General features: G+C 42.4%; 1 protein-coding gene across 3 annotated transcripts in view; it reads left to right on the plus strand.

The window, feature by feature from the left end:
- Positions 1 to 9418, plus strand: part of palmdb (palmdelphin b) — a 70510-nt gene extending 61092 nt beyond the window's left edge. For all 3 annotated transcript variants that reach the window (XM_085172662.1, XM_085172663.1, XM_085172664.1), the window contains one exon: positions 7350 to 9418. In XM_085172662.1, the coding sequence (XP_085028788.1) occupies positions 7350 to 7433 (84 nt within the window). In that variant the 3' untranslated portion in view covers positions 7434 to 9418. The remainder of the gene's footprint in view (positions 1 to 7349) is intronic.
- The last annotated feature ends 3537 nt before the right edge of the window (positions 9419 to 12955 follow it).

Genomic DNA, 12955 nt, shown 5'->3' on the forward strand with positions numbered 1-12955 from the left:
ACAGAAGGAGCAGCAAGTTCAATCTGTGTCTCTGGGAATAAAGGGGGTTGGTATCCTGGGGAGATCTCAACAGAAGACAAAACTGTGCAGATGAGATGTGAGACATGTGTACATACTCCACCCAGACGAGATTTGATGACCGAGTTGATGGATTGTTGTGAAGCAGTGAAGCGTAGCCTCCAGCTCGTGATCCAACCGTTTTGTTTGGCTGTTGGTCTGGGGATGATATCTGGAACTGAGACTGACCTGCTTTCTTCAGAAGGAATTACAGGAGAAATATATGTAATTTAAAAAGATTTAATTTGCTTAGTTACAGCGTGAACACAGCCAGCTGTCTTCACTCAAAGGACGGCCCTGGATCGGGCCGTATCGTTTTTATAACCCAACAATAACACACTATAACTGTCTTCTTCGCCAAACCATCCTGATGTCTCCGTTTGGCCTTCTCCTCACTCACGACCCTCATTATCTGCTTCTTTTCCTGGAATGACCCGACAGAAAAGAAAACCCCTCCCTGCCTAGCCTTGATCATTTTAATAATATCCTACGACTGTTTCTATTTGACTCTCTTTGGCCCAGCAAAGATCCTTCTAACCATTATCTAGTGTGATGTGTAAGCATGTTCAGTTCTCAGTTCTCAATATTTGGACTGACAAGCACTCTCTCTAACTACACAATCACACTCCGATGGATGCATCGGAGAGAAACTTGGGGTTAGCATCTTGCCCAAGAATACTTGTCATGCAGACTGGAGGAGCCTGGGATCAAACCACCAACCTTCCGATCAGTAAGTGACCTGCTCTGCCTCCTGAGCCACAGTCACCCCAGTCCAATCCCGTCATGCTACTGAAGAACGTTTTAGATCCTCAAAACATGGAGCGCCAACTTGTTTTTGAGCGCATTGCGTTGGGTATATAAAAACAATAAAAACAGCTTTAATAAATCATTGTAAACCCCAACAGCTCCCAATGCAGAACAGAAGGACTTCCACACCTGTGAAGTAAACTGAGGACCTCGATCAGACAGGATCTCCACTGGAATTCCGTGGAGTCAGAAAACATGATCTCTCAAGCTGTCTCAACAGCTGATGGCAGTTTGTCCAATGCTAAAGGTGGGCTGAATTAGAAATCCTATCAACACTGGTGAGTATTACAGTTTTTCCCGAGGAAGCGGGAAGACCAGTAACAAAATCTATGTGGAACAGAGTCTCTGTGGAAAGGCTAGTGGTTGGAGCAACCCGAAAAAGCACTGGTGTTTATTGCAGGCAAGCTACTACGTACGCTCTCACATCCTTTTCTACCGAATCCCACCAAAAGTGACAGCGAAGCAAAGATATGGTCCTACTCATCCCAGGATGAATGGGAAAATGGAAGGTATGGATGCAGTGGAGTACTGTGGCACATGTAGAGGTGGGTACAAACTGGCAACCAGGCGGGCCAGTACTGGGTTAGGCTTCTCCTGAAGGACCTGCTGGATCGTGTCCTTGATTCTCCAGGTTACTGCACCCACCCTGCAGGAACCAGGGAGGATGTAGCCAGGCTCAGCAGAACTAGTGTTGGTGGCAAACTGGCGGGAGAGAGCATTTGACATTTCTGGACCTTGAGCGATAGGAGTTAAAGTTAAAACGTGCAAAAAATAGCGACCAGTGAGCCTTGACGGTCGTCCAGTCTCTTGGCTGTTCTCAAATAGGTTAAGTTCTTGTGATCTGATTCAGCTTCAGGTGGCCAAGTGAACGAAACCTTTGCGGACATGAGGTAAGTTACAGGTGTCTTGATGCATGCTCAACCATCCTGGTGAGTAGGTGACGTCTTCAGTCTCAGCTGACTCCAGGTTTCCCCAATTGTATAAACAGTACATTTGCATAATGACTGAAACCAGCCCACTGAAGGAACAATGGGCTGGGAGGTCAGTTCCTTCATCATAATTATGCAAATTCTTATGACCATTGATCAACAACCACTGATCAAAGACCACTGATCAATGGCCATGAGTCCCACTCAATTTTTTAAATTTAATTCAATTCAATTCAATTTTATTTATATAGCGCCAAATCACAACAAAAGTCACCTCAAGGCGCTTCATAGATACAGAGAAAAACCCAACAATCATATGACCCCCTATGAGCAGCACGTTGGCGACAGTGGGAAGGAAAAACTCCCTTTTAACAGGAAGAAACCTCCAGCAGAACCAGGCTCAGGGAGGGGCGGGGCCATCTGCTGTGATTGGTTGGTGTGAGAGAAGGAAGACAGGATAAAGACATGCTGTGGAAGAGAGACAGAGATTAATAACAGATATGATTCAATGCAGAGAGGTCTGTTAACACATAGTGAGTGAGAAAGGTGACTGGAAAGGAAAAACTCAATGCATCATGGGAATCCCCCGGCAGCCTACGTTTATTGCAGCATAACTAAGGGAGGACTCAGGGTCACCTGGTCCAGCCCTAACTATATGCTTTAGCAAAAAGGAAAGTTTGAAGCCTAATCTTAAAAGTAGAGATAGTGTCTGTCTCCTGAATCCAAACTGGAAGCTGGTTCCACAGAAGAGGGGCCTGAAAACTGAAGGCTCTGCCTCCCATTCTACTTTTAAATACTCTAGGAGAGACTCACAGAGAGTTGGGGAATGGCTGCAATCACAGCGTTGTATGATGGTGACAGATGTACCCTTAGGCCCCCTCCTCGATTCAGAGATGGTCTTTCCCTTTTCACGTAAATGGATGTGCCAGTGGTTGTTGAGTCATGAGAATTTGCATAATTATGATGAAGGAACTGACCTCCCAGCCCATTGTTCCTTCAGTGGGCTGGTTTCAGTCATTATGCAAATGTACTGTTTATAAGATTGAAACCTGCAGCTGAGGCTGAAGAAGTCACCTGGATGGGTGAGAAACATTTCTCCCACAAAACGCCACGTGCAGATGAACAGAATCAACTTTTGGAGATAAGTTACAGGTGCTGCTACCTGACTGTAGTTGTGGATGAAATGGGAAACGTCTGTACAAGTTCGCAAACCCAAGGAACTGTTGAAGGTGCCTGCGAGTGGAAGGAGTGGGCCATTCAGCGACTGCTCAGATTTGGCAGGGTCCGTCTTCACCTGCCCCCCTGCCAGAAATTAGTCCAGAAAAATGACGGATGGTGAATGCAGCTCGCACTTCTCTGCTTTACATACAGCAGCCACTGAAACACCGTGTGGAAGTGGATTCAATTATCTGTGCAATCCTTGGAAAAAATGTCACTGAGGTGGACAAACACGAAAAGGTTCAGGAGATCTCTGAGAATGTTATTCACTAGTGCCTGAAGTGCTGATGAATTTGTAAGACTGGAAGGCATGACTTGGTATTCAAAGTCACCCAGTGGTGAATTAAGGCTCTCTTCCATTCATTCCCATATCTGATGTGGACTTAATGGTAGGTGTTTTCCAGGTCCAGTTTTGTGAAGATGGCACCGTGGACGGGTTCAAACAGACGGCTGCCAGTGAATCCAGAGTATAGAGCAGAATGGAAGCTAGGACCAGAGGAGACTAATGAAAATAGGTGGGCTGAGACTCCTTTCAGCCCTCTCTCCCTCAGGCCATTTTCAATCCTAAGAGAGAGACCAGATCCTCGAAGGACTCGGGCATCTTGGGAGGCTAAGTTGTCCCACATCTGATCATTCAGGCCTTGAAGGACGCGATGAAGGGCGCGATCGGCTCAGCCTGCCTCAGCTGGCGTGCAAATTGATCACAAATACCATGACGCTTCTTGAGAAGGATTGCAAAGAAAGCTGTAGGCACGAGGAGACGAGGTAAGTATGCAACAATCAGCAGCAAAATCACAAGGAAATAGAGCCATGCTGTCACCATGAGTCGCTGATGGACTGGAGAAGAAGAGATGATCTCACCGGGCTTAAATGCAGCCACGCTGATCGTCACTGAATGAAACAGGTGAGTGGGAGTGTCCAAGGTCCTGCCCAGGATCCGGGGAAACACAGGAGACGGAAAAACACACGGACACTGACATCATGTGCCTCATCACCTGAGCCACGGTGCAGGAATTCCTCCGTCTAACTCACAATATAATAAAAACACCATGTTTGTAGCCAAAAAGGTGCACTGTTATTGTAAACAGATTATTACACTTCTACACACTCAGTGACAGCAGCACCTATGAAGCCCACACTACAGTTTGTTTTTGCTTTATTTTCCACAAAATTGACACCAGATGTTTTATATTTCCATTCTCTCTTATATTTCTAGTATTTTTTCTTCTCTGTCCTAATTTTCTTAAATAAAGAGCTGAAGGCTCTGCTCCTCTTACATGTCAGTATTCTGGAAACCTCGAATGGGAATGTTTGTCCCTGCCAACACATCTTTCTTTGTATCTCTGTGTGCATCATTTGTGTGTTGTTTCTGTTGTGAACAGAGCTGAGACTTGTTGTACTTGAGGTTCTTTAATTTTCATTTATAAATGCTTTATAAGGCAAAAACAATAGTCACTTTAAATTTAGGATATTTAATTAATTCATTAATTTTCTTTTATTAATTCATTTAATGGAGTTAGTTAAGCACACAGCATGCTTAACCAACAACTGTTTACTGCTTGAGTTAGCCATGAACTACAGTAAGAAATGACAAATCACTGTTTAAATGACAGCATGTACATGTTCTACTGTGTATGAGCTGATGAACCAGGAGAGGTTAAAACGCTTCTGCCGACTTTATAAACGAGGAATTAAGCGCTCAGTAAGGAGGGACATTATTAAACTTCAAAGTCTAATCTTTGTTTCAGAGGACTGTAGTCTACTGTGCACGACTGCAACAACTACGTTGTGATTTAAGAGCATGTGGAACCACTTTCAGCAGCGATAACGTGAAGTATTTGTTTTCAGTGATCATGATCTCATGTCACTCAGCTCGTGATCGTAGCTGAGGGGAGCGACGTAGATTTGATAGGTAAACTGACAGCTCCACTTTTATGCTCAGCAGAGTCTGTTAGTCACACACTCTGCTCTCACACAAACCCAACATCCTCCTCCACTCGGGGCAGCAACCCGTTCTGGAGCTGGAGTGGGCGCTCCACCCTTTTCCAGCTGGCAGGAAGTGCTGCTGCTTCTCATTCATGCCTCCTTACACTGAGCTGTGCAGCTACTTCAGTGCAAGGCTGGAGGCAGAACTTAATCATGAGGCCACTAACAGGAGACACCTCTCCAAGTGGCTCCTGTATCAGCTCACTTGACACAGTCCCAGATCTCATCCTGGTGTTTGCACCCAACTACAAGTAGCTGGTCTCTGCTCACGGATATGCCCACAACAATGCTGTTGTCTGGAAATATCCCTCTCTCAGTGAAGCCGCAGAGCTCAGTGGCCATGACGACAGAGTTCGGAGTTTGAGTCTCAGTCCGGACTGCTCGATGCTTGATTTGTGACCAAGAGCAGCCTTGTCAGAGTCCGACACCCACCAGAAACAAGTCGGATGCTCGTCTCTGTCCTTATCCTGCTAGACCTCATTACTGTTGACTACAGTATTTTATTATTATATTATTATATTATTTTATTATAAACAGATACTAAAGGTTCTGCGTAGATTATTTGTTCATGTAAATGGAGAGTCCTCATGAAATAAACGTTAACTATGGAGTCCCACAGGGTTCAGTGTTAGAGTCACTGTCATGCGCCGTGGCACGCGTGCACAAAAGGATCCAAACGCAGACTCAAGCGCTAGCAGAAGATGACACTTTATTATAACAACAAAAGGCAACCCGGGAAAACCAAAGGAGCAAAACGAGGAACTAAAAAACCCGGGGAAACAATGATGCGAGGAAGTCGGAATCGGGGCCGTAGGAGGGATTAGAGCGGGACCGTGGGAGCTCGGGAGGGAAGTCCGTGAGAAGGAAATCCGTGGAGGTAGTGGATGGGCCAGATGATGTACCGGGTGATCCAATTGAGCAGGAGGACAGGCAGGTGGCTGAACGCCGGATCGAAACCTAGACACAAGTAGGCAGATTTAACGCAGCTCCAACAAGATAGGAATGCAACGCTTTCGCGGGAGTCTTGTTACCACAGAGAGGTAATTAACGGACTGGCGTGGAGCATCCGTCGGGGTTAAGTAGCTCTTCAGGTAATCACCCCGATGGAGAGCAGGTGTGCCGGTGATGGCCCAGCCTGGGGGTGTGGCTACCCGCGCATCACACATTCCACACACAGGACCACGGACCATGACAGTCATTTCTGTTTACATTATACTTGCTTCCATTCAAATATTATTGGGATTAATATGGGAATCTGTGAGTGTTCAGAAATGGCTCCAAAAGATGAAATCTACAATTCTCCTTCCCAGATTTTCCCTGAGATGAATTTTATTCTGAATGTTGGTTATTCTAGTGAGTGGTGAACAAACCCTTTTTTTGCTAACAAAGAAACTCTGACATTCATGTCCACACTGAGTGTATGTAACTCTTTTTACATAACATGTAACATTTTATGGCTTTGTTTGTTACAATAGTTTATTTTAGGCAGTAAAAACTACTTACTTACTAATTACTACTACTAATACTCTTCTAGGACATTTCGCCCTCCACACAATTTAAACAGTAAGCTTGTTATTCGTAGCAGCCAAAACTATAGGCTTTATAAAATAGACTCTACTTCATGGCTGTATCATATTTGATGTCCAATTTTCACCATTAATTTAGTCAAAGTTAGTGTGCCATGCACAGTAAAGTCTCTTTAAGACAAATATTTATATTTAAGTAGTGGAAGCCGTGTTACATCAGTCTCCCTCTGAAGGCAGTTATCTTGCATTATATCTGTGAAGGTTCTCAGTCATCCAGGTCATCATAGTCAAAGGAGCTTGCAAAGAAAAGCGTGGGGCCAGGTTTCACAATGAGCTCACCCGAAACTCTGGCTGATTGGGACCCACACCCAGTTTCACACCTTGGCTCAGGCGATTAGAGGATCATCAGGGGGTCCTTTTGTCCCTCTGTGGGGGGAAACTCCCACTAGGTTTAAATCTGGGACTCTCCACCATTTGACCTTAGAACTGAAGAAGCTTCTCGGATGAAGGTGAAACGTCTTCAAGCAACTTAAAGAAGTCCAGACGCTTTTCTTTCCAAGCTCCTTTGACCATCTTGCATTATAGTTTCGATGATGATTTGTACATCTGAAAACAGTATGTGCGTCAAATATAGCAGCAACTGGCATGACAGGGTTGTACCTCCTGTCTTAACTGACAATAGTTTGAGTCAATAACAGAAAGAAAAGGTAGACTGTCATTGCAAAACTTGCTTATCCCATCTTTATTTTAACAACCTGAGAAAGCTGGTGGAAGAGGTGGAGGCAGTGGTGTGAATGCAGTAAACCAATAACGTGTCTTTTGCCAGTTTCCAGAGATCCACACTGGAGGAAGACGCAAGAGCGCCATGGCTCTGCGCTGGGAGGCGGGAGAGTTCACAAAGAATGAATGAAGTCAAAGGTTCACTGCTGTGAAGTCAGACGCACTGTTGAAATGGTTTCATGTTGTGACATAAATTCTGCTTCGTGTGACGCTTGGGCAAAGAGTGTTTATTCTTACGTTAGTCTGAACAAAGCTTATTGAGCACTGATGGCAGAGCTGATAATGTTCTGGCCACGAGGTGCACATTATGTTTGTGAATATGCATTTGACATTTGTTCATTACTTGTGGATAAATACTCATATTTGCTGCTGTTTTAAAGTCTTAATAAGCTACAGAATCTGTAATTGTTTTAGTAAAGTGATGTTTCTTAGACAACTAAAAGCAGTGCCAACATACTTTGTATTTAAACCCTAAACAACTATTTTTCTTCTTGTTTTTTGGCTTGTGAAGAAGCACAGAAGGTCCTAAAACTGACAAACAGTAAAATAAGAACAGACTCAGCAGTTTGATATGGCATCGAGTCCTGTTAATGCACCGCAGGGTTTAGTGGATCCTGGTCTTTGCTGAAGATTTCCTTCTGTGGGAATAGATAAAGGATCGTTTCATTGTTTGTGCCATGTCTGATGACTGATTGGAGTTAGTCAGTATTAAACCTCCAATAATGTGAGTGTAAACCTGTAAATGGACTGCATTTATAGAGCTCTGCACCTTTATTAACCAAGAATGTGACCCTAAAATCTCTCTGCTGGGAGAAAAGTGCATCGTTCTGTTGTTGGTGGCGAGAATGAGCATAGCAGGCTTCACGTAGTCCCCGGCTGTCAGGATCTTACGGCCCTGTGGATGACTCTGCCCCAACAACCAGAGGAACTCATGGTGGATGCTTCATATAGTTACCATCTGTTTGCTTTTCTATTGTTCTGTCGTTGCAGCTGATGTGCTTTTCTGCTTTAACACAACTGAATTCTCCAAAAAGGCTCCAATATGTTTCTGCTGTTAGACAGAGGAGCGTGCATGACAAACAAGAGACTAGTTAAAACCAGCTCAGTCCCTTTAATGCCATTTTCTTTCTGCTGACATCATCAGAACAGCAATGTTGTGTGGACCAGAAGGTGTACACAGACAGCTTTGCCTCAGTTTGATATGATGAATAGACTCGTCTGCCTTTAAAAACATGTGAAATTAGACACAAAGAAACTGTTAGTGTCAAAGGAAGAAACGAGAAACAAAATCATAAAACCTGGAAGCACAACAAGGGCTCTGTGAGAACGACGACACAATAAAGGTTTGTTCTTTCTGCCCGGACTAATGTACAATACTGTCCACTAACCTTTGAGACATTATGTCAGTCAGACTTTTGATGTTATTGTCTTGATAATGAAAGTGTGGTCGTGTATATTAACTGTATTTTCATATTATGCTGTTAGTTGCAACTGATATTTAAGCTGGATGAACACAGGAGCATCCAACTGAAACAACATCACTCAGACAATCATATTATAAATGTCCAGATTTTTATGAGATATAAATTTATAATTCCTTTCCAACCCTCCTCGTGGGGTCGATGAAGCCATGGCTCTAAATCACACAGGGTAATTAAAGGTTACTCTGATAATTAACAACTTATTTATTTATTGTTAGAGTTCCTTTACATGAACAAACACCCTGATGGTTTTTTAATAAATGTTTCTCTCTGAAAAACACTTTATACAAATGCAGTGCTTTCACCTGAGAGTCTATTGATCCTGCAGTTTATTTTTCATGTCAGGTTTGTACGCTTAATCGCTGAAGTATAGCTTACAGAACTTAAGGTTTGCTTGCTGATGTTTGAACATTTTGTGTACAGCCTCCTCTGTCGCGTTCAGGGGCTGACTGGGGCTCTGTTTGCAGGGGATTTTCACCGTGTATTCCTCATGCAAAAATAAATAAAGCTATATATGATATATGAAGAACTTTGTCCAGCTTTGTTTGCTGTTCATCAGCCTGTGATGCCTGTTGTGTGGTTGTGCAAAGGACACAGTGATCCTGGAAGTCACACTCAAAGGTTTATGAATAACCCTAACCCTTATCTTCTTTATCATCTGAGTATAAAATGCCATAAAATCGTTGTGATTCTGTAAGTCCATGAATAATGTCTTTTTTGAGATTCACTAAAAAGACTCTTTAATTTAAATAACTGCCTCATTTACACCAGAGAATAGATTTTTGTTGTTGTTGCCGGAAATGTTTGTGGGTTTTTTAAAAAATATGTTGTGTTTCAAGTTTTTGCTCTTATGTAAAAAAAAAATCCCAGGAATGGTGACTGAAAGGTTTCATAACTTGTTCATAAGGATCCAAAACGAAGGAGCCCAGACTCAGGGAAACACTCAGGATTGCAGCTTTATCATTAATAATGCAACTATAGTTGCACATTTCTGTCCCAATAACTCTTCCACTTCTTAATGTGTCCAGGTTTATTTCTGACTCACACAAAACAAAGCTACCACATCACGATGTCACGGTGCTGCTACAGCATCTCCCCGCTGTGCTGGCTCATTCAACCACACAAAAGGACAAAACGGGGCAGAGGAAACGGGAAGGAAAATAACCAGATGGGCAAACATACATGTGAAAGAAAAGGAACTGATGTGAGGAAAACAGGAACACAAAGGAAGGATTACAGCTGAGCCAACTGGCAACTAAATCTACTAACTAGTGCAAAAATACAAAGCAAACCTGGAATCTCAATGACAATAGTGCAGTTTTTACTGCTTCCTCAGTCATGTGATTTATTTCTAAGACAACCTCAAAGATCACATTTTGTTTGGATAATTTAAGCAGGTTGGACAGGTTGCACTTCCTGTTACAGCTCGGTAATAAAGGGGTAATAGTAGGGTAACGAGGTTATTACCATGCAATGACCAGAGTAATAACAATGTAATATCCAAGTAATATCATGGTAGCAACAGCGGTTACAGTTGAGTAATATTACCATGTAACACTTATTACCTCTCAGTTACCTGTGGTAGTGTCTGTGTAATAAGCAGGAAACGGAGCTGCAAAACGGCCTGTTTCTATTTAATAACATATTAATAACCAGGTAATAAATAACCTTTTAAAACAAACTTAAAGAATAGTGACTACCAGGAAACACCTGTGGCAGTTTCTGTGTAATAAGCAGCAATTTAATACTTTGGTCGTGATAGCTGAATAAAACAAGCGTCAGGAAGTCTGCAGTGACCTGGAAGCACTGAGAGAGGATCCTCTTTCACAGCTTTATCATGACAACACTTAACATTGTGTTTCAGGGAGGAGAGAAGGTGGAGCACAGTTTTAAACTGACTCTTAACCATCCAAACATCCAGCCTTTCCTCCAGTGAGGAGCACACAGCCGCCCACTGCATACTGGAAAATGAGAAGTTTTAAAGAAAAACAATGTTAAACCAAGCGTGATGTAACTGGCAGCTCTGTGAGCAACACTTTGAAAGACACAGACTGTCCTGTTGAAAAAGTGCACCATTATAATTTTGTATGAAGTAAAATAATTAATTCATATTTTTCCTTTTCTAAGCAAAACAACATATTAGAATATTTCATGTCTGTCATTAAAAATAATGTGCTGGGGGTAGATATATTCTAGTACAGAGTGGCTAAAGTTAGCAGTTGGCACCCCTCATCTTTGTCTTCGTCCAGGGTTCAAATAGGAAGTGCAGACTCCCAGTAGGCAGCAGTCTGCCACCTGCTGGCAGGCAGCTCTTTGCAGGCTGTTTCTATTCATACTTATTACACAGAACCCACCACAGGTGTTTCCAGGTAATTATCACAGACTTTTTAAGTTTGCTTTAATATTTTATTAATATGTTTGTCCAGTTTGTCCTGTAGACAAGCTGATGAGAGTCCAGGTTCCATGGGGGCAGGCCTTTACGTGCTGTAGGATAAGACTCGGGAAACATTATGTCTGGAGTTGGTGAGACACTTTAGGGCAGATGACATGATCTGTGATCCATGTGGTCCACACTGCATATTTAAAAGTACCAAAACACGCACACTCCTAAATGCAGCTCCGTTCACATTTCATCAACTTTGAATGAAAAATATGTTTCAACACTTTTTCTCACAGGATTTAATAATAGTGAAAGCTGCTCATTTGAAACCAATGTGATGTATTACTGGGAGACTGAAAGACGGCTGGCTGAACTGGCTGGATGTCAGAGAGCGCCATGGAGACACAGAGGAAATGCACTCTTATACTTATTCAGTGTTGCAGTGTTAGACTTTTTATAAAAAAAATAATTTGATGATAACATGTCGGCAAGTAAATACAAGCAAAGACAATAAAGCATAATCTTATTATGTTTTATAATCAGATGTAATTAAAAAAAAATGAACAAAAAATGTAAAAACAAAAAAATACTGATCTTTCTCAAGTTACAGGGATTTCTGCATTTATTACTCTTAAACTATGTTATGATGTTCATGTAGGTCAAAACCGAGAAAGTAACATTTTAAATGCTTTTATTTTGAAGACAGAAGAATAGAGCATGCTGCAGGTACTGCACAGCATTGGTTTGAATCTTAAAGACTCTAATTTTCTGCATAGAGACTCTAGAGCAATGTTCCCTCTAAGCTGCTGCCACGTCTCTGCGCACAGAAAATCTGCATTGCGCACAAAAAAAAATCTAACCTGAATTGAAATCCGGTCGTTAAGTCTGACGTCACTAGCCGTGTCTGGGCCTAAACTCCGCTGCAGGTCCATATATCAAACGATCACTGTGGCATTACTGAGAGTTAAAAACGGTCTAAAGTCTTCCATCTTTAATAAAATGATCAGCGTTCTGCTCTACCAGGTGTAACAATTGAGTTTAACATCCAGGCATCCATGAAAACGGAATTTATGAAGTTAGCAGGAAGTTAGCTCGCTAGCTTCTATCTAAATACAATATAGCATGTCCTGACTGCGGGGTTTTGGAAACAAATTAAAATGTACAGCTCTGTTATCACTTCCAGCATAAATGAAGACAGAAAACTAAACAGCAGTGACGTTTGTAGGGTTACTGAAGTTTGGCTAGCTGGTATATAATGATGTGCTATGTGACCGCTAGCAACACAGCTATGTTAGCATGATATAAACAAGCTAACTTTTTCAGTTAGGCTATATCAGGCTGTTGTTCTCCTTCATCTCATAGTGGACAGAAATTATTTTTTGGAGTGTCAAAAATAATTTGTGTGGCATCAGATTTGATGCAGAACAGCTGATTGTTCTGTAAATAGTTTGAAATGTTTATTTAAGAATACGCCTTGGCTGCATTTTTAGGTAAACAGCTGCAAAAAACTTTGTTTGCAAAACTTATCAACTTTCCTTCTGACGATGCTGTTTGTGTTGAGCGCTCAGTGGATCTGCGCTAGACAGTGCAACCTAGGCGGAGTAGTCGAACGCAGATTCACTGAGCGCAGGGCAAGCTAGCGAGACAGAAGTTAAGCTCTCCTTACAACATGGCAAATTGAACCTCCCCCACCCTCATTCAGATCTGGCGTTTGGAACTATTTTGGTTTTCATGTGACATATGACCCTGAAGGTAAGCGCGTCATGGACTAAAGTAAAACAGTATGTTGGA

This window comes from Neolamprologus multifasciatus, chromosome 9, assembly GCF_963576455.1.
Source record: "Neolamprologus multifasciatus chromosome 9, fNeoMul1.2, whole genome shotgun sequence".
NCBI lineage: Eukaryota > Metazoa > Chordata > Actinopteri > Cichliformes > Cichlidae > Neolamprologus > Neolamprologus multifasciatus.